Below are 21,964 nucleotides of genomic sequence, written 5' to 3' on the forward strand. Positions count from 1 at the left end.
CGAGAGTATGCCAGTCACGGACATAATTCACCAATGTGATTGGGTGGCAGAAACCTGGTGACCAATTACCTTTAAAGGGAACCTGTCACCCCGTTTTTTCAGATTGAGATATGAATACTGTTAAATAGGGCCTGCGCTGTGCGTTACTATAGTGTATGTAGTGTACCCTGATTCCCCACCTATGCTGAGAAATACATTACCAAAGTCGCCGTTTTCGCCTGTCAATCAGGCTGGTCAGGTCGGGTGGGCGTGGTGACATCGCTCTTTTCTTCCCCAGCTTTCCGTTGGTGGCGTAGTGGTGTGCGCATGTCCAAGTTCCGAATTCCCTGCGCGCACGTGAAGACACAGCGCGCGATCTGCGCTGTCATCCCTTTCATCGGTGGGGGCGGCCATCTTCCTGGGGCCGCGCGTGCGCAGATAGAGTGCTCCGCTGCACGGGGCTTCAGGAAAATGGCCGCGGGATGCCGCGCGTGCGCAGAAGAGATCGCGGCGGCCATTTTCCCAAAGCCGAGATGCAAATTCGGCTTTGGGAAAATGGCCGCCGCGATCTCTTGTGTGCACGCGCGGCATCCCCCGGCCATTTTCCTGAAGCCCCGTGCAGCAGAGCACTCTATCTGCGCACGCGCGGCCCCAGGAAGATGGCCGCCCCCACCGATGAAAGGGATGACAGCGCAGATCGCGCGCTGTGTCTTCACGTGCGCGCAGGGAATTCGGAACTTGGACATGCGCACACCACTACGCCACCAACGGAAAGCTGGGGAAGAAAAGAGCGATGTCACCACGCCCACCCGACCTGACCAGCCTGATTGACAGGCGAAAACGGCGACTTTGGTAATGTATTTCTCAGCATAGGTGGGGAATCAGGGTACACTACATACACTATAGTAACGCACAGCGCAGGCCCTATTTAACAGTATTTATATCTCAATCTGAAAAAACGGGGTGACAGGTTCCCTTTAATTCACAATAGGCTATCCGAAAATGGGTCTTCTGAACTAGCCTTCAACCCCTTCATGACCTGGCAATTTTTCATTTTCTCCTCCCCTTTTTCCAAGAACCATAACTTTTTTTTTTTTTTTTTTCTGTCCACATAACTTTATGAGGGCTTGTTTTTTGTGGGACGAGTTTTACTTTTTAATGGCACCATTCATTTTATCATGTGATGCACTGAAAAGCGGGGAAAAATCCCCAGTGCGTAGAAATTGCCAAAAAAAATGCAATATGGCAAGACTGAGCAGGCAATATGATTCTCCAGCGCAGTATGAGTATGCAGATATCAAACATGTATATTTTTTTATTAAAGTGGTGAAAAAAAATTTTGAAATTTGTAAGAAAAATAAATTTAGCTTGTTGCCATTTTCCAAGACCTGTAATGTTGCTGGGTGATTGCTTTTTTTTGCATAATTCTGGTGCTTTGATTTTTTTAATTTTTATTTTTTGTCGTTATGCAGTTCACTGATCGGATTAATCTATATATATAAAATTGTCTAAGGGGTACTTCCGTGTTTCTGTCGGCAACTTCCATAACGGAAATCCCACGTCGCTGACTGGTCTCGCCAGCTGCCTGTCATGGCTGCCGCGACCAATCAGCGACGGGCACAGTCCGATTAGTTCCTCCCTACTCCCCTGCAGTCAGTGCCCGGCGCCCACATGCTCCCCTCCAGTCACCGCGCACACAGGGTTAATGTCAGCGGTAACGGACTGCGATATGCCGCGGGTAACGCACTCCGTAACCGCTGCTATTAACCCTGTGTTTCCCCAACTTTTTACTATTGATGCCGCCTATGCAGCATCAAGAGTAAAAAGATCTAATGTTAAAAATAATAAAAAAAACAAAAAACCTGCTATTCTCACCCTCCGTAGTCCACCGAGTCAGCTTCCGTTCCCAGAGATGCATTGCGAAATTACCCAGAAGACTTAGCGGTCTCGCGAGACCGCCAAGTCATCTGGGTAATTTTGCAATGAATCCTGGGAACGGAAGATGGCGGCAGCCGCGCGCTCATCGCCTGCGCCACAGCTTCGCTGGATTGGATCCCATGAGGTGAGTATGTATAGTATATTTTTATTTTAATTATTTTTTTAACAGGGATATGGAGCCCACACTGCTATATACTACGTGGGCTGTGTAATATACCGCGTGGCTGCTATATACTACCTGGCCAGTGTTATATACTGCGTGAGCTGTGCTATATATTACGTGGCCAGTGTAATATATTATGTGGCCAGTGTTATATACTGCGTGGCTGCTATATACTGCGTGGGCTGCGTTATATACTGCGTGGCCACTGTTATATATTGCGTGGCCTGTATTAACACATCGGGTATTCTACAATATGTATGTATGTTTGTATATAGCAGCCACATACTATATAGCAGCCACATACTATATAGCACAGGCCACATCGTATTTGTCTGCTATATACTTCATGGCTCCTATATACTACATGGCCTGTGCTATATACTATGTGGCTGCTATATACATACATATTCTAGAATACCCGATGCGTTAGAATCGGGCCACCATCTAGTGTATTTTATATTTAGATAGACCAGACTTTTTTTTTTTTTATACAAACGCAGCAATGCCAAATGTGTATTTTTATTGGGGCAAAACGGGGGTGATTTGAGCCTTTTTTTTTTTTTTCCTCATCTCTTTAAAAAAAACAAACCTTTTTTCTCACATTTTACTGTATTTAATAATCCCCATTAGGGACCTGAAGTTGCGGTCGTCCGTTCACTTGTGCAATACATAGCAGTACTTCAGCCGAAATCACAATCTCATATGAACGCCGGCCACTGGCTGACTTTCCTAGGAGGATAGTAATGACAAGCACTGGGCATCAGCAGACCCCCGCTGTCATGGAAACCATGGGAGTTTGGAATGATGCCCCCCTGCTGGTGCCTGTTAAATTCCCCTGTCAGAGATTGACAGCGGATTTTAACTGTTTCACGGTTGCTGGTAAAGCTCCCCCCCACCGGTTAATTTATGAACCTTCAGCAGGAATGCTAATAAGAACTTAAAAAGCCTGTTCCTAACGTGGATACATTTCTTAAACCTGCTGAGGCTGATGTATCTGCTATAAAAATCCATATCTGAATAACTGTACTATCCTGCCTGAGTTTTCTTGCCTGAAAAGATAATTCTGAGTCAAGCTAATCAAAGGCTTATTTTAATATCCAAATGATACAGCCATTCTACCATGAATTTCCATAGTAAGTACACCAGTCTAAAAGGTCTGTAATATTAATAATATTTACGGTTTGTATTATGAAATCCGGTGATGGTGTTCCCCGACAGTCTGGATGCGACATCATTACCATTGTGGATAAAAACGCCTTTAGCAGTCGTGTACAATGGAACAATACGAACTGGTGATATTACTAATCCATGGCCCATTGCTGGGTGACAATTCCCCCTAATAATTGTCACCCACTTCCCATCTTTCTCATTAATAATGAACTATTTGTTAACCTCTCAAGTCACATGGTCCTGTTAGATTTTCCTGCGTTTACACCAACACTTGGGGGAAGTTCACATAGGAATGATTTCTTGCAGGCCCTTTCAGAGGGAAGTCGGCAAATCCTCGCAGCATTCCCATGTGACCAAACAGCCTAGGGTTGGCCGCAGCAGTCACATGGGATGGCACATTCTCATAGGGGTCGGGATGCGCAGACTGAAAAAATCGCTGGCGGTAATTAGTGTTTTATTTATCTCTTACACATCCACAGCAAGCTAAACTTTATTGTGTATTTATTAAATATGAATTTAAAGCTGCATTATTTATGCAGGGTGCAGTTCTGCAAAATGGGTCAATTTCTGGCTGGAAAATAAAAACATTAATGAGATTAGAAAAAAGTGAAACCTTTTTGCTAGGACCATGTTATGATGGAAAATCCGCAAAGCTAACAATGTAAAAACCCAGCCTTGTAATTTGAAAGAGGTAGCGTAGTGGATGATCAGGCAGCAGATGGTTGGACCCTCGGAGCAGACACCCCCTCTTTGTTGTCTGTTCTTAAACATCTGGCACCCAAGTCACATGACTACAAAACCCTATGGAGCTGTTAGTACTCTCTAACTCCCACTTGTATAGAGAAACATGTTGGTTATGCTTTTACCATTTGGTCTTAAAGGGATTTTCCTGTCTCCGATGATAGTCACTCTGTGACTGCAGACTGCCGTATCATGACATTGGTTAACGTGCACACTGTCACAATTCCCCTGTGTGGGTGGGTGGTCCACATGTATCTGCTTTCCATACTTGCGATCACATTCCGACTAGACTCCTGCGCTTCTCTCAATTCTCTTCTATTGAGAGAAGCTACATGAGACTAGTGGGCACGTGATCGCAAGCGTGGAAATAACATACATGTAGTGACATGCCCGCCCGCTCATGGGTAATAAGGGGAATCGTGACAGTGTCATCATTCGGCTGTCTGCACTCACATAGAATGACTGCAGACATACCCCCCCGAGACCCTCTCAAGACCTTACGCACTAGCAAATGTAAACCCTGTTATTTGACATTGTGTACTTCCAAAACCATCACTTTGGACAAAAATAAATCTTCAATTTTCAACTTACAGAGAAACTCCCAGCAATCCAGAAGTCAAAACACCAGTGCCCTATGGACATAAGCATGTGGGCAGGCCACATAATTATAAGTTCAGGTATTTAAAGCTTCATCTATAATAGCTTAGCATTTCCAAGCTGACAAGCTCCCTTTAACCCGTTCAAGACCAGACCATTTACTGACATTCCTGACGGGGTCATTTTTTTTTCTGTACATGCAGTCTAAAGAGCTGCATTTTATTCCTCTTGTTCAAATATTAATTTTTTTTCATTTTTTTTTCCCTTATTACATAGGGCTTTATTTTTTGACACTGTCATATTCATTTATTTTTTATTTTTTGCTGATATTAGGCAATATCGGTGGAAAAAAAAGGGAAATTATTGTCTTTTTTTTTTTTTTTAATGATTTTTAAATGTATTTCAATGATCTCCTCTAATTTGATCCCATCCCATTCTGTATCAATTATTTTTACACTAGATGGTGGCCCAATTCTAACGCATCGGGTATTCTAGAATATGCATGTCCACGTAGTATATTGCCCAGCCACATAGTATATTGCCCAGCCACATGTGTCACAGGTTAAAAAATAAAAAATAAACATACTCCCCTAACGATCCGAGGGCCCCTTGTAATTCCAACATACTCACCGTTCTCGTCGCTGCTCCTCAGCGTCCTGTCTCTGCCTCCTGGGATCCAACGGCGCTGTGCCGATGGGAGCGCGGCTGCCGCCATCTTGCGTTCCCAGGATGCATTGCAAAATTACCCAGATGACTTGGCGGTCTCGCGAGACCTCTAGGTCTTCTGGGTAATTTCGCAATGCATCACTGGGAAAGGAAGATGGCGGCAGGCACGAGCGGCTCAGCGTACAACGGAGGGTGAGTATAGCAGGTTTTATGGTTTTATGTTTATTGATGCATAGGCAGCATCAATAGTAAAAAGTTTGGGACACACAGGGTTAATTGCGGCGGTAACGGAGTGCGTTACCCGCGGCATAACGCGGTCCATTACCGCCGGCATTAACCCTGTGTTAGCGGTGACCGGAGGGGAGTATGCGGGCGACAGGCACTGACTGCGGGGAGTAAGGAGCAGCCATTTTCTTCCGGACTGTGCCCGTCGCTGATTGGTCCCGGCAGCCATGACAGGCAGCTGGCGAGACCAATCAGCGAATGAATAACCGTGACGGACAGAAGGACAGACTGAAGTGACCCTTAGACAATTATATAGTAGATATCGAACGCAAGGTTGCTTACTGCATACGCCATTTGGCTCTACGTAAACATTGATAGACTGTAATAAACAGTCTGTCTTAGAATGTCACTGCAGAGTAGGAACTCAGCCTTCACATGTTGGTTATTTTTTGGTAAGCAAGGACCAGTCCAAGTTTACAGTTACATCAGAGTTTGGTCCAAGTTTCATAGTTTTTCTTTTCTCGGATGTAGCCTTCTCATTTCAAACAGTCCATGAAAAATGGACAGCAAACAAATGGGATCAGAGTATCCATAAACATGTATTGGCAAGTTTGATCCAAAAGTCTGATCATTATCGGATTGAGTTCAAGCACTGGTTGTGATGGGGCAGTGCTCAGAAAACAAATTGTGTAACCGTGCACTGAGACCTTGGCCATACCAAGGGTGCCCCAAAGCCCCTCATTTGCAAGTAAAACAAGTAGTTTTCACAGCTACTAAATCACTAACCTAAATACTACTGGTATGATTGTTATAGGGGCCAAGTCCGCTATATAACTGTTTAATATTGGCGACTATAGTTTTAGTATGCTTTTTAAATGTGACAGACTCCCTTTGATATGAAGTTGATTCCGCAAGATTCCACTCTTCTTGGAAGATTTTCTACAAGATTTTGAAGTCTCTATGGGAATTTAGAGTTCAGACACTGATATTGGGTGAGCAGGTTTGGCGTTCAACCTTCATTCTAGTTCATGTTAACGTTTTTTGATGGGGTTGTGGTCAGGGCTCTGTGTAAGCCAGTAATGTTTTTCCACATCAAACTCACCCAACCATGCCTTTATGGACCATGCTTTGCACTGGGGCACAGTCATCCTGGAACAGAAAAGGGCATTCTCCCAAATGGTTTCCACAAAGATGGAAGTATACAAATGCCTAAAATGTCTTGGTTTGCTGAAGCATCAAGAATTTCCTTCCCTCAAAGTAAGAGACCAAGGCCTATCCCTGAAATACAGACCTCCATAGAGTGATCCCTCCTACATCAAATTTTCCAGTAGGCACAGTGCAGTGGCAATAATGTTCTCTTGGCATTCACCAAACCCAGACGTGTCCATCAGCGTCACGTTGTCACCGGTCCAGAGTCTTGTGGCTGCTGTACGCCATCCGATACTTGGTGAGGCTTGCATACTACCATAGAAACATGCCACGAAGCTTCCAGCGTACCGTTTGTGGGCTGATGTAAATGCCAGTGGAGGTATCGAGCTCTGCAGGACGCTGGTGACTTTTATGCACTTAGCCACCCCACTCTGTAACTTTACATGGTTCTGATACTTTTGTGACTGGGTTGCTAAGGTTCCTAAATACCTTCACTTCCCATAGCTGACCATTAACTGACTTGTTACAATAGTGACATCCTTTTACAGTATTATTTTTCAGAATGACCCATTATTTCACATGTTAAAAGGTAGACTAGATTCTATACGAGTGAAAATCCTGAATATAATGCGTCCAAATACTTTTCTCTGGTGTATCTACTTGTGTTAAAATGTAAGATTTCTCCTAGGTCTCACTCGGACTCATTCTTAAAACACCATCTGTATATGGACTGTGATGTCTGGACTAGCCTGACCCAAACTTGACAGTCCTGTAGGCATGTGTGAAGCTGTTGAGTTCAGGTCAGGAGACCCACATCCAATCTGTGCATCGCGGTCCGTACGTAGACAGTGTTTCATGGTGCTCTTACACTGTGCTTTATAATGAGGATTTACGTTTTGCAGCATCATTTCCCTGCAGCACAAAGAGACTTATCGAAGTAATTGCTTCTGGTCAGCAGGACTTTCCACAGGTCTAGAAGGGTGCTTGATAAGTACCGGTAATATGACAACTGTGCTGCAGGCCATGGCATGTGCTCAGGGACAGGGTCACTAGTGGGAGCTGCCCCCGTGAAGAATAGAAGCACAGAGCTGCTTTCTGCTGTGGACCAGCTTGTTTTTCCACGTCTGTGGGTCTGTCTTGCCTTTGTGAGGCGGCCACAGATTTCTGTAACGAGAAGCCAGACATGCTGCACGTTATGTGTCACCTCTGTAATGTTCCACAGAGCTGAAAGTTCCGGGTTTTACCGTCGCTCACATTAACCAATGTTTTTGTTGGTGTCGCCTGCCAGTGGGCGTTATAAGAACGCTCTGTGGAAACAGGAAGTCTTTATAGGAACCATGTCAGATTGCTAAGGCTAAGTGTGGTGGCTTATGTCTACTGCATTGTTTTTCCAGATTTATAGAACATGGCGTATTCTCTCATGTCTGTAACCCAGATGTGTGGCATGTGACCAGAATAACACGAGTCGCCCATTCCTTTGCTTAATCCTATGGGGCAGGCTTGTCACAATGAAAGCCTTTGTCTACGGCATCCAATCACAGCGCTGCTTTCATTTTACCAGAGCTGTGTAAATTAAAGATGAGCTCTGGCTGCTATAGGCATTACACATTTTGTGGCCCTTTGACACACAAATGAGGCCCTATGTAAGGACCGTAGATCCTCCTCAGTGTATCCGAGAAGAAACCTTAAGGGTATGTGCACACATTGCAGATTTTGATCTGTTTCCGCAGCGTTTTTGGATATGCGGAATTGCCTCATCCGCAGTGCGTTGTGCACACAATGTTAATCAATGGGAAATACAAAAACACTGTGCACATGCTGCGGAAAAAAACGCGGGGAATCGTTGTGTTTTTTTCCCCCGTAGCATGTCACTTCTTTGTGCAGAAACGCAGCGTTTCTGCACCCTTTGACTATACATTGAGTAAGGCTAATCCGCACATCAAAAACACGCATGACAACCCGCAAGAAATCTGCATCAATTCCGCGTGAAATCCACAAGCATTTTGGCATGCGTTTTCTGCCAAGAGATGCAGATTCTGTGTGGAAAATTCCGCAGGCCAATCCGCAACGTGTGCACATACCCTAAAAGTAGATGTGTTCACAAAAGTCACTTTGCTGAGCCTTTTCCATAGTGGTATTGCAATCATTCACCTATTAATATCGCAGTTCATTAGTTGTGGTCAGCAGTTGTAATATGAGACTAAGGCGGTGTTCCCACTCTGCTTTTGTGTTGCGTTATTCCTGCAGCGTAAAAACGCTGCGTTCAAAACACTAGTTTTTTGCGGTGTTAAGACCCATTTTTTTGAGTGTGAATTACATATGTTTTTGTTTTCGGTAAATGTTTAATAAAGTTAGCTTTATTCACCAAAAACGCTGTGAAAATGTTGCATTTTTTTTAGCTTTTTTTTTTTTTTTGCTTTCACATTGCTTTCTATAGGTGAAAAAATGCTGCACAAACGCTGAAAAAATGGACCTGCTGCAGGTTTAAAAAACGCCGTAGTTCTCAGATTGTCAGAAAAAAAGAAAAGTATGCATGAGCTTTCTGAAATATCATAGCTTTTGCTTGTACTGTAAAAACGTGGCTTTTAATTTGCATAAAAAGTGAACAATAGCCTAAAAAGTACCTGACGTGATTGGCCATAACTACTGCGTTATGTTGTACCTCTGTTATTAATCCTGTAAATTGGTGGATAAATTGTCAAATGTCTAATGCAATCTGCAGGTATCAGATTGTGCGGTGGCAGATTACTTGCCGGTAAGACCTATGCCCATCATTTACGGTAATTAGCGCAACATAATCATCCTTGCGGTGTGACACACCCGTCATCGTGCCAGCCTGGCTAATTAGAAGAGTCGGGAATTCCAGGAGGTCGCAGATTACTGACCTGGCCGATGGACGGCATCCTGCGATTCAATCCTCCCATCTCTAACTAGGAGTAATAAGAAGAACAGTACAATGCCAAGATCTAAGAAATTATGCAGCAAATTGTTATATAACGGGAAATTATCCACTAGTAAGACCTGTCTGGACAGCTCTCGGGTTCTCTCCTACAGTTATGTCTGTCGGACGTGGTCAGGCCATATGCGGACTATTTGTTTTTTATGCTACAGAATACTGATGATTTCTTCTAATGCAAGCTAAATATTCAGGGAATCACCATGGTCTGAGAAAGGGTAATGCTGCGATGCTCAGGAGTAGGCGACGTGTTTTATTTTGTGCCTTTCTCTCGCTGAACATAGAATTGGCAGTATGGTATTGTGTTGAAGCTTTGCTTGGATCCATCATTTATTAATACACCGTAACATGTTTGTTCTGTCCTCAGTTGTCGAAGCAGCAACAGAAAGAGTTTGGTGGTGGGATCGCCTTCGCCCACACTGTCCCGTCCGTTATCGCCACTCTCCGTACCTACAGGTTAGTTCTGGCTTCTCTACATCATTTTCATAAGATCTACACAACTACCATGAAAGTCATATACAATGATTATATTTCTACAGTATGATTCATTATATTGTGCTGCTTGCTTAAGTAAAATTGAAGTAATATAACTTATTTAACTCCATATTATTTTACGTATAATGACTTAAATCTTTTACATTGATCAAGAAAACCCCCGTGCCTTTCCTGCTGTATCTCTACGTGAACTGTTGCCTTGATCATGATGTAGCGAGCTACAATATACATGTGCCTTACCTTAAGAGCTGCTGCCCTCTCTGTTACTGGGTTGCCTAATATGATAGACCACTTTCAATTAAAGCACTAGTATAATCTAATGTATGGAAACCAGACATTTTAGGAGGGATCTGCATGGGATTATAAGCATCCAAAGGCTTAAAAACTATAAGGTTATGATTATTTAACGGCCTATGGCTCTGTCTTGATCTATGGCTTCTTGATTGATCTTGTGAAGCCTGGTTAAATCCACCAGGGTCTTCATCGTTATCCTTTGGTCATTTCTGGTGGGTTTTTGTCTACCAAATTTGCTACATTTTCCCACCTAAAGTGAAACAAGAATGGTTTCTGGGTAGCAACTTTCATTGATTGGGTCATTATATTGACCTATGCCAATGTTGTTGCTGGAAGGGAATTTAGCGCTCTGCCCAGCGATAATTCTTCATAGGCCTGAAAGTCCTCAGGTGACCTTCGGATGATATATATTTATTGTGGGGAAGAAGACTGTGGGTTCCCCTGCCATTGGTGTCCTGCTCCCCACCCTCTCGCTTGCTTTCTTTTATGTTGTCACGGCATCTTTGCTAAAAGGAAAGAGTAAGCTGCTTGTAAGCCAGTGGGCAGTTACTTATGCATTGATGGTCAGGTCACACCTTATGGTTGTAGAACAAAATCTCGGCACTCCTGATTGTAGGGTCCAAAACCGTGAGCATATATAGCAAAAACTTGGCACTCAAATGGATATGAACTTAAGTAATGCTAATAGCAGTCCAATGTTAGTGCAAAAATTGCAGATATTTCGGTCCTAAAGACCTTCATCAGTGTACTAAAAAGATTACATAATTATAAACTAAAGTATTTACATCCAGACATAGACATTCAGTGGGGAAAATAATTTGATACTGACTGTTTTGCAAGTTTTCCCACCTAGAAAGAATGGAGAGGTCTGTAATTTTTATCGTAAGTACACTTCAACTGTGAGAGACAGAATCTAATAATAAAAACAAGAAAATCACATTGCATGCATTTTAAGTAATTAAATTGCATTTTATTGCATGAAATAAGTATTTGATCATCTTCCTACCAGCAAGAATTCTTGTTCTCACAGACATGTTAGTTTTTGTTTAAGAAGCCCTCCTACTCTGCACTCATTACCTGTATTAATTGCACCTGTTTGAACTCGTCACCTGTATTAAAGACACAAGTCCACACACTCAATCACACTCCCACCTCTCCACCATGTCCAAGACCAAAGAGTTGTCTAAGGACACCAGGGACAAAATCGTTGATCTGCACAAGGCTGGGATAGGCTACAGGATAATAGGCAAGAAGCTTGGTGAGAAGGCAACAACTGTTGACACAATTATTAGAAAATGGGAGAAACACAAGATGACTGTCAATTTTCCTCGGTCTGAGGCCCCATGCAAAGTCTCGCCTCGTGGGGTAAGGATGATTCAGAGAGGTGAGGAATCAGCCCAGAACTACAAGGGAGGACCTAGTCAATGAGCTGAAGGGATCTGGGACCACAGTCTCAAACAACCATTAGTTACACACTACGACGTCATGGATTAAAATTCTTCAGGGCACGCAAGGTCCTCCTGTTCACACTGGCATATGTCCAGACCTATTTGAAGTTCGCCATCTGGATGATGATGAAGGTCATGTGGTCAGATGAGACCAGAATAAAACTTTTTGGTATCAACTCCACTTTCCGTGTTTGGAGGAAGGAGGAGGAGTACAGTCCCAACTGTGAAGCATGGTGGGGAAAACCTCATACTTTTGGAAGCTCTTTTCGGCAAAGATGACAGGACGACTGCACTGTATTGAAGGGAGGATAGATGGGGTCATGTATCATGAGACTTTAGACAACAACTCTCGTCCCTTGGTAAAAGCATTGAAGATCAGTCTTGGCTTGCGCTTCCATCATGACAATAACCGGAAACACACAGCTCGGGCAAATAGGGAGTGGTGCTATAAGATGCATTTCAAGGTCCTGAAGTGGCCTAGCCAGTGTCCAGACCTGACCTCAAAAGAAAATCTTTGGCGTGAGCTGAAACTCAATGTTGCCCAGCGACAGGTCAGAAACCTGAGAGATCTAGAGAAGATCTGTATGGCGGAGTGGGCAAAAGTCCCTGCAGCAGTGTGTACAAAGATATACTAATTTGGCTTTTCTCCTAAGTCACAATCAACTCGTTAAAGAGTTGATTGTGACTTGTAGGATCGCTACTTCCAACAGGTGGCGCTATAGAGTTTAAGTCCTCTTTTTTTTCTCAGCAGAGGCAATTTGCAAACTTGGTCAAGAACTACAGGAGATGTCTGACCTCTGTAATTGCAAACAAAGGTTTCTGTACCAAATAATAAGTTCTGTTTTTCTATTGTATCAAATATTTAATGCAATAAACTGGAAATTATGTAAATTATAGAATTGTAATTTTTGGGATTTTTTTTAAGATTCTCTCAGTTGAAGTGTACCTATGAAAAAATTACAGATCTCACGATTCTTTAAAGGTGGGAAAAAAAGCGGGAGTGTATAAATACTACTTTGCCCCACTGTATATCCATTTGAGTGCCAAATTTTTTGCTCTATATACACCTTATGATTGGGCGAATTTTATCTTATGGCGACTATTAAAGGTTTATTAACAAACTAGATGGTGGCCCGATTCTAACGCATCGGGTATTCTAGAATATGCATGGCCACGTAGTATATTGCCCAGCCACGTAGTATATTGCCCAGCCACGTAGTATATTGCCCAGCCACGTAGTATATTGCCCAGCCACGTAGTATATTGCCCATATCACGAGATCAGACCGGAACCCATCCTTACGTTTCTGATTAGTTCTCCTGAGATGCACAGAACAAGTTTCTCTTATGACCTGGATGCCAGACTGATTGATACTGCAATCTGAAGAGAGATTTGTGCGTTTTGTTTATTTTTGGGAGGACTCTGTCAGGGGTGCCCAGCCGGGATCTTGGTAGCCACCTACTGCCTTCAGTGGCATTCTGTGTGACCTCCAGCCATCCATGGTACTTTCCTATTTGGAATCCTCTCTGTACAGTCCTCTAGAAAGTTTAGGAGGAATGTGGAATGCTCAATTTATTTATGGGCACTGTGACTCCTTTTCTCTGGAGTGCTAAACTGCCTAATTAAGGACCTCTTTTGTCTACAAAAATGAAAATTCCATAATATGCCTCATATCACAATTCCACATTAATTTTTAGTACAGCCTTTGGGTGTGGTACAATCATTTGATCCTCTTACCAAAATAGGTTGTACATCTCTGCTCTAGATGGGAGCACTGCTTCCAGGTCATCCAGCTGATGGTTTTCATCCGCAAGGTTTCCAGCTTCTCAATGAAAGCCTACCTCGGAGCTGTCGAGAAGCTCTCTGCACATATATCTCTGATGACAGGCTCGTAGTGGGATTCATTACTAATAGGATACTATTTTTCTAGAACCGGAACCTAACACAACAACATTTCAGAATTCCAATTTGTATTTACTGTATACCTTAGTATGGAACAATAGAGTACCGTAGTTACTATGCTAATCCGTACTGCAAAGACACATGCCAGCCTTACAGGCAAAAAATATATTTTGGCATCTGTCAAGCGAGTAGAGCTTTTTTGGATGCATTTTGGCTTATTCTCTAGGAAGATGCCAGCTGTAGGATCCCCAGGTGATTTGAGTATGGCGGACACTGTGCCCAACGTATAGTGCTGAGGCATGTATCTGAACTCCATAGAGCTGCAAGTGTTCCCTACTAATTTCGGTTTAAAAAAAAATAACCTGCAATTTTTTTTTTGTGCTATTCTTCTGTGTTGAAAAGATTAGGCAACACATTTTTCAGTCCAGTGTAAACAAATATGGACCAGTATAGACTTATAAAGTCGTTGGAAATTGGAATTAAATTCCATTGGTCATAGACTTCCGTCATGCCACTAGTACTTATTGGAAAGCATAGGTGGCTGGATTCTGCATATTCCCCAATTGAGAACACGTGCACACTTGGCTGCGTCCAGGTACAGTGGTGGGCTGTCAGATATCTAAAGCTTATGGTCTGGCTCTCGCTTACCATATTATTAGACGTGTAGTTGTCTCTTGTCGCTCACGGTGTAATACTGTGATACCGCTATATCTCATGTTTTCTAGTCGTTATGTTTGCTCATTCATGTTTACTTTTGATAGCAGGAAGCAGCCCCCTGGACAGTCCAAGAAATTTCTCCACTAATGCATCTGTTAACTTCCCCTTTGCTCGCAAGTAGGTATTCTTTTATTTTTCTTGCACTCACTTGAGATAAATTAATTAAAGGGTTTTTCCCACTACTTGACAACCTCATTTTTAATCATGGCCCCATAGAAAATGAAAACGATCTGTATACTCACCTCCTCCAGCGATGCTTTTCCCGGTTCTGCTATTCCCGCTATGTCACGTGACAATGGCTGCAGTTACTCAGTTCAGAGGCGGGCAACTAGGTTATCACATGGGATGGAAGATCTCTCCTATGATGAAAAGTTGGGCTTGTTTAGCTTAGAAAAGACACCTCAGAGGGGATCTCATTTACATGTATAAATGTGTGTGGTCAATACAAGGGACTGGCACATGACTTATTCCTTCCAAGGACCATACTGAGGACTAGGGGGTACTCATTCTGACCGCTAAATAGGAAAGGGTTCTTTACAGTTTGAGCTGTCAGACTGTGGAATTCCCTACCCCAGGCGGTAGTAATGGCAGACACTAGAACAACTTTTACAAAAAGGACTGGATGCTTTTCTAACAGCTAGTGGCATTGTGGGTTATAAATAATCTATCGTTCTTCATAGTAACATCTGCAGGTATACATCGAGATTCATGCCACCTGCGCCTAACTGAGTCATCTAGCAATCATGTTGAGCAGCTCTAAGCAGTGTCACCTCCTGATACCAGAGCAGAGCTGTCATTTATTGACAAAAGACCCATTTGTACTTTTAACCTAGTATGTCAAAAATTCTTCAATGATTTTTTTTTTTCTATCTCCCGGGTCCCCACCAAATCTGTCCAGTTATTTCTTACTGATGTCCTAGCCTATTCTCATTTTCTCTCTCTTCTTAATCCTTTGATGCATGCAGTCACGGACCGCGCTCTGACAGGTAATCATTGATAAATATTGGCATGCCTATATGCCTACATAAATGAAAGGCCATGCTATTAGTATCAGAGACTGCTAACAATCTAACATGATTTGTTTTTAGAGCTGATGGGCGTAGATGGTCTCTGGCATCCCTTCCGTCTTCTGGATATGGCACCAACACACCAAGCTCAACTCTCTCGGTAACATGTTTGTTATTTGTTCCATCTATCCTGGAAATGGGTGCGAATTTCTTCCAACCAAAATACTCTCTTAACGCTGTATGTGTGTGTCACCTTTAGATATGTGACCAAATGAAAGACTGAATTTTTTTAGCTTGAGAATAATATAGGCCCTCTTTGCCATTTAGAAAATTAGAAACTCTCGTGTAAATTGAAGGGGATAGATGCCATAGAACATGAAATTCTCTGAGAACATGAAAAGATCTGAGATGGCCTATAATACAGTTCGCACCATGTATGAATATTTTACACCTGGGTATTCCGCTTTCCTTTCGCACTCCAAAAACCTACTGATGGGGTAATTGGATTGTGAGTCCTGATGAATACAGTGAGTGATGACAATGTCTGTAGTGTGCTGCAGAATATGTTGTTGAACATAAGCAGGGAAATAGAGATAAGATCTTAAAAGTAAAGTCTGTCATCCTTTAGACTCTGACTCATTTGTGTGTCTTATGATACATTTTTGAAAGTTACTATCTATTGGATATCACTGTCAATTTTTTATCTTGCCCCTTAGCTTTAGTCATTACTTGAAAAGTGCATATATTAATTAAAATTGTTACCAATCGCTGCTTTCTTCAAGTCCCAGCGCTATTATTATCCCCTTCTGCACCACATCATTACAATTCTTCCATTTGGACCTTAAAGGGAACCTGTCACCCCCAAAATCGAAGGTGAGCTAAGCCCACCAGCATCAGGGGTTTATCTACAGCATTCTGGAATGCTGTAGATAAGCCCCCGATGTATCCTGAAAGATGAGAAAAAGATGTTGGATTATACTCACCTGGGCGGGCGGTCCGATCCGATGGGTGTCCCGGTCTGGGGCCTCCCATCTTCATAGGATGACATCCTCTTCTTGTATTTACGCTGCGGCTCCGGCGCATTTTGTCTGCCATGTTGAGGGCAGAGCAAAGTACTGCAGTGTGCAGGCGCCGGGCCTCTCTGACCTTTCCTGGCGCCTGCGCACTGCAGTACTTTGCTCTGCCCTCAACAGGGCAGACAAAGTACGCCTGCGTTGAAGCCGCAGCGTGAAGACAAGAGGAGGACGTCATTGTAAGAAGATAGGAGGTGCTGGACCCGGACCGCGACCCCCATCGGATCAGAACCGCAGCGGGACCACCCCTGGGTGAGTATAATGTAACCTCTTTTCCTCATCTTTCAGGATAAATGGGGGGCTTTATCTACAGCATTACAGAATGCTGTAGATAAGCCCCTGATGCCGATGGGCTTAGCTCACCTTCGATTTTGGGGGTGACAGGTTCCCTTTAAATCTTAATGCAAATCTGAGACTTGCATCGAGACTCAGAAGGTGCCCTGTTAGCTGGCTAATGGGAAACTGAGACATGTGGCGCAGAAGAGGATTGGAATGACAATGGGTATGAAAAAAGTCAATGATCGGTCAGTATATAGCATATAATAATTATGGCTAGGGATATGGCAAAAAGAAATAAATCACCACACTGCTACTTTAAAGGCAATCTTTCATTATTCATGCTGCACTAGCAACGGTCTATATGAATGGGAGCCTGGCTGTGCGATTGCAGCAAGGTATTGTCACAATTCCTCCACCCAGTGTTTCTGGGACTCAGTGATGGACAGCTTTGTCATCCTATCCTGTGCTGAGCGGTCGGTGCTTTGAGTGACAGCTCAGTTGACCTATGTGAGACTGGGAGGTGCAGAGATTTCTCCAGGTGCTCCCCGTTCTTAGTCATTTCCCTGCTATTTAGGTGGGCTGTCTGGCAGTGATCTGGGCCAATCTAAAGCTTCTACTCTGTGGTTTGCCTGATTCCTGTGCTATGAGTTCTGTTACGCTGCCTGACCTTTCGGACTGTGTTCTGACTACCCATTTGTTATTGCCCCTTTGCTTATCCGCTATATTTCTGGTATTCTGACCCTGGACTGTGATCTGACTTGCGCCTTTGTCTGTTCTCTTAATTTACTATGTGCTCTCTTGGTACTGACCCTGGAACTTCTGACTTCTCTGCCTCACGGCCTGTCCATGAGTAGTGGCTAGCGTCACAGGTATACTCAGAATCATTGTGACGTTTCAGAGAAAACTGTGCAGCTGGCTGGGGACCATAGTGTGAGAGACCTGACTAGTCTGAAGCGGCCTGCCTGGCTTTCTCCCTGCCCAGCTCCTTTTGGTTACCAGGTCTCTTCCCTACAGGAGTGGGGCTAGAGACTTTTCAGATGGTTTTCTCTGAAATGCCACAACACCTCTGCAGCCAGGCTCTGACTCGTGCTGCCCATTGTTCGGCCAACTTGGATGTAGTGACAAGTTCCCCTTTAAAGTAGCCCTTAGATTTTTTTTTTTTAAGACTTTGTGCTCCAATGATTTATTGCATGCATAACCTGCTCCTGTTTTTCATGTAGTCTTGCTTTTTCCTTTTATGTATTTTTCTGCAGTCTTCCTCCTCCTCCCAGGAGAGGTTACACCAACTGCCCTTCCAGCCCACTGCTGATGAATTGCACTTTCTCTCCAAACACTTCCGGAGCACAGAGAGCGTCACAGATGAGGATGGAAGGCGTTCTCCATGCATGCGCCCTCGTTCCCGAAGCCTCAGGTAAGAGGTCTGCTTTGATTTTCAAAAGGAATTTGTAATGAGGACCTGGTGTCTATTTATATTACTCAGATAGCACTGGACTTTATGAATAGTGCGATTTTGACCATTTTGTTAAAGCCCTATACATGATTACTGAATAAAGTCTACTTTTATCTTCATGGTGTAATATTCTGCTTTAGACCTTCAAGATACATATGTATTTGTCTACATGGACTTTTTCAAAAGAGTTTTTAGGCACCAATCTTGAGAAGGGTACAAAATAATTCCTAAAAATTTGAAACTCCTAATGTACATGGCCTTTTGTAAATTATACACGCAGGAAGTTGAGTCGCCTAAGGCATCTTGCTAAAGGCAGCCTTAAAGGGCAGAGCTTGGTCTTCGGTTAGAGTGGTCTGATGAAAACCACTCCTTAGGAATGGCAAGGAAAGTGAGTGCCTTATGGGGATTAATGAGAAGGCACTCGTGTACCATGAGAAATAAGATTCAGTGGTCTGATTAAACCAAGCTAGAGCTCTTGTACACCATTCAAAGCATGATGGCGGCAGAACTATGTAGTTAGAGTAGTTTTCAGAAACTAACATTAAGGGGAGCAGTGGATACCTGAATTGAAAACCTGAAATGTGCTCCTGGATGCTTTGGTCCTTAGGCTGGGGTGACTTAATTTAACAGCAGGACAATGATGCTAAGCATAAGATAAAAATTACTTTGAGACAAGTTGAGTTGCCCAGCGCGAGATCAGAATTAAACTTGACCGATCGCTTTTGGGCAGATCTGAAAAAAAAAAAAGCTTTATATTTGGTGCTTCCCATCTGAGCAGATAGAATGCAGGAGGGCCTGCAGAAAAGAAGGCAAATTCCAATTTTGCCAAGCTTATAGTGTCCGCCTTGAAGCTGTAGTTGCTGCCAGACATGCCCTAATTGAGTAGCTGGTGACTGGCCTAAATACTTACGTAAATGCGACATTTAACAATTTTTAATTTTTTGTTAATGACATACTAATTGCATTGTCATCATGGAGTATATTGGGTGAATTTTATAAAGCCACTATTGTCCATTTTAGTATGAATTTGTAAAGGAATGAAATGTAGTAAAGTGATCTGAACACAGTGTAAATGTGAAAAAAAAAAATGTCTACAGCTTCAGGACATCCAATCTTGAATCCTTGCTTCTTGTCTTTTTTAGTACTATTTTTCTACACCTCTTCTCCTTTTGTTCTCTGTCCCTTCTATCTTTCTCTCTTCTTGACTTATGTCCTTTTTATATTTCTTGTTCTGTGGAATTATTTCTCCTCTTCTTGTTTTTTTTTTTACATTTTAATTCCATTTCTCCTTGTGCTTTTGCTAGTGTAGCCTGCACTACTTGCTTACATTAAATAGATCGCCGGTACCTAAAATGTCCTTTCTAAATATCTATACTTCTACCCTAATGAATTTTGTAATTACTTTTATTATACCATCTCCTACACTTGTCCCTATATATCTAATCACTAAATGTTTTTGTTTTTTTTTACACACCCCTTCCTGTGATTATTGTTTGAGAGGAGTCTCAAATGTGACGTCCTAGGAGGCTGGGGCTGCACTCACCTGGCAGCGTCCGTCACCCCTCCTGGTGCATGACGTCATCAGGGGGCAGCGCTTCAGTTTCTACAGTTTACCAACCCTCTTAAGATGTCCTGCATTTATAGTCCTGGTGATAGATGCTGCGGGAGAGGTGAGCTTCTATAGTCGCCTTCACATCTTCTAACTGTGAAACAAGGCATCAGGGGGCAGTGACACCAGAGCCGACCCCTGATGACTATTCGTTTGAGGGAGGTGCTAGAAGCTTTGGGGTGGAGCTGGTGTCACTCGCACATCTTCTATCACTGCTCCTTTATGACGATTTGTAAAGTGTGTAAAGATGGGTATTTTAAAAGGACATTTTAGGTACCGGACCTACCTTTAAAATAGCTGTCGATGCTTATGACAACATTGTTTAATGTCCAGTTATAGATTGTCTCAAATGACTCCTTTGTTTGTCCTTCAGCCCTGGCCGAGCATCTACAAGTTTTGATAATGAGATCATTATGATGAATCATGTTTACAAGGAAAGATTCCCCAAGGTAGGTGCATGATGGAATCTGCAGCATATCTTGTGTATAAAATGGGGCCCTGTCAGAACAGCATAGCTAGCTGCATGTTCCTTGTGGTATCCATTCATCTGCATGAGAGATCTCAACATTTCTGAGCAAATATTACTATAGCCAATTTTTAAAACTCCTGTTCAAAATAATAGAGAGAGTTGCGTATCTGTGTACACTTTTTTTTTTTTACTGACGGCAACACACCTGATTCTATCAGATATTTGTGATGTGTTAAGAATACATCATTTGAGATTGGAATTCAATTTGTCTCTACTCCATTGGCTATGCTTCCCTGCTACTAAAGGAGTTTCTCCCATCCAGAAAACCTTTTGTCCTCAAATAGTTGGCTTTAAAAATAAATTAAATATTAATATATAATATAAGACACTGCATTGGACCCCGAGAGGGTAACGCAAGTTATGATAGAGATGGATATATATTTTATTATTTACATGAATGGAGTTACCATCCCTGGGTCCAGTGATATGTCTTCAACATTGCCCCAGTCTGTTGTTTTGGCTACAATGGAGAAGTCGTCTTTACAGTGCTTCAGCCAGTCACTGAGCTTAGCGGCCCATGCCATCTACGTCGGTAAAAGTACTGTGCTCTGCAATATCGGGGAGGAGAGGAGTAATGGCTGCCGCCCAAACGTTTGTGTGATCGGACAGCTATCTGAAGTGTTTGGGGGGGCTTTACACAAGTGGGTGGAAATTATTTATCACGTGTTATCAAGAAAACGTTTTACGAAGCCTACCGTGTTATGAGCGTTACTGATGAGCGAATGTGCTGGGAATAAGGCTATATCCGAACATGCTCGTGTTCTAACCGAGTGTATTTGGCTTGCTCTAATAATATGTTCAAGTCCCCGCAGCTGCATGTGTTGTGGCTGTTTATGCAGGGGATTGCCTAACAAACAGGAATCCCTGCATGTGTTGCAGCTGTCGAACAGCCACAAGACATACAGGCGCTGGGACTCGGATCATATTATTCAAGCAAGACTCGGATAGCAGAGCACCTGAGCGTGCTCAGGTAACACCCTACTGATAACACAAAGCAGAATCCAGAATAATTTTAATGGCAGAGATCTTGTGTAGGAGGTCGGGAACGCCTTTACGTTCGATTTACACACAATAGTTTGCAGCATTTTTTACACATCTACTAAAAAAAATTGACAAGCATGCATTTCAAATTTTGTCAAAATGTGCAAGTGTCTTGTTCCATAAAGAATGGAAAGGAGGGGTAGCAATATATGTAACCAACTGTTTCTAAAGTCCTTTTTTTTTTCTTTTTCAAGTGGTAAATCCCATTGATTTTCTTTGATTAATTACAGTTTCCCTATATTTCTATACTCTAGGCAACTGCACAAATGGAGGAGAGACTCGAAGACATTATAACAAATCTCTGTCCTAGTCGAACCTTACCTCTTGCCGATGGCGTCCTTGGCTTTATACATCACCAGATTATTGAGCTGGCCCGAGATTGTCTGGATAAATCTAAGGGGGCTCTAGTTACCTCTAGATACTTTGTGGAGTTGCAGGAGAAATTGGAAAAGATGCTAGAAGATGTAAGATATTTAAAGAATAATTGAGACATAAGGGTATGTGCACACGTTGCGGATTTGACGCTGTGGATCTTC

The 21,964-nt window shown here is 42.8% G+C and overlaps 1 protein-coding gene across 11 annotated transcripts in view; it reads left to right on the forward strand.

Moving 5' to 3' along the window:
- The window catches only part of MAST3 (microtubule associated serine/threonine kinase 3), a 342,522-nt gene that overhangs the window by 255,051 nt on the left and 65,507 nt on the right, over positions 1-21,964 (forward strand). For 4 of the 11 annotated variants that reach the window (XM_069740959.1, XM_069740894.1, XM_069740912.1 and 1 more), the window contains 7 exons: positions 9,952-10,040; positions 14,485-14,557; positions 15,406-15,426; positions 15,529-15,607; positions 18,053-18,210; positions 20,232-20,307; positions 21,683-21,892. In XM_069740959.1, coding sequence (XP_069597060.1) covers positions 9,952-10,040; positions 14,485-14,557; positions 15,406-15,426; positions 15,529-15,607; positions 18,053-18,210; positions 20,232-20,307; positions 21,683-21,892 — 706 coding nt within the window. Of the gene's footprint in view, positions 1-9,951; positions 10,041-14,484; positions 14,558-15,405; positions 15,427-15,528; positions 15,608-18,052; positions 18,211-19,851; positions 19,920-20,231; positions 20,308-21,682; positions 21,893-21,964 lie in introns of those variants that run through there. The other 7 variants (XM_069740967.1, XM_069740902.1, XM_069740919.1 and 4 more) reach the window with 4 other exon arrangements.

Source organism: Ranitomeya imitator, chromosome 1 (genome assembly GCF_032444005.1).
Source record: "Ranitomeya imitator isolate aRanImi1 chromosome 1, aRanImi1.pri, whole genome shotgun sequence".
Lineage (NCBI taxonomy): Eukaryota > Metazoa > Chordata > Amphibia > Anura > Dendrobatidae > Ranitomeya > Ranitomeya imitator.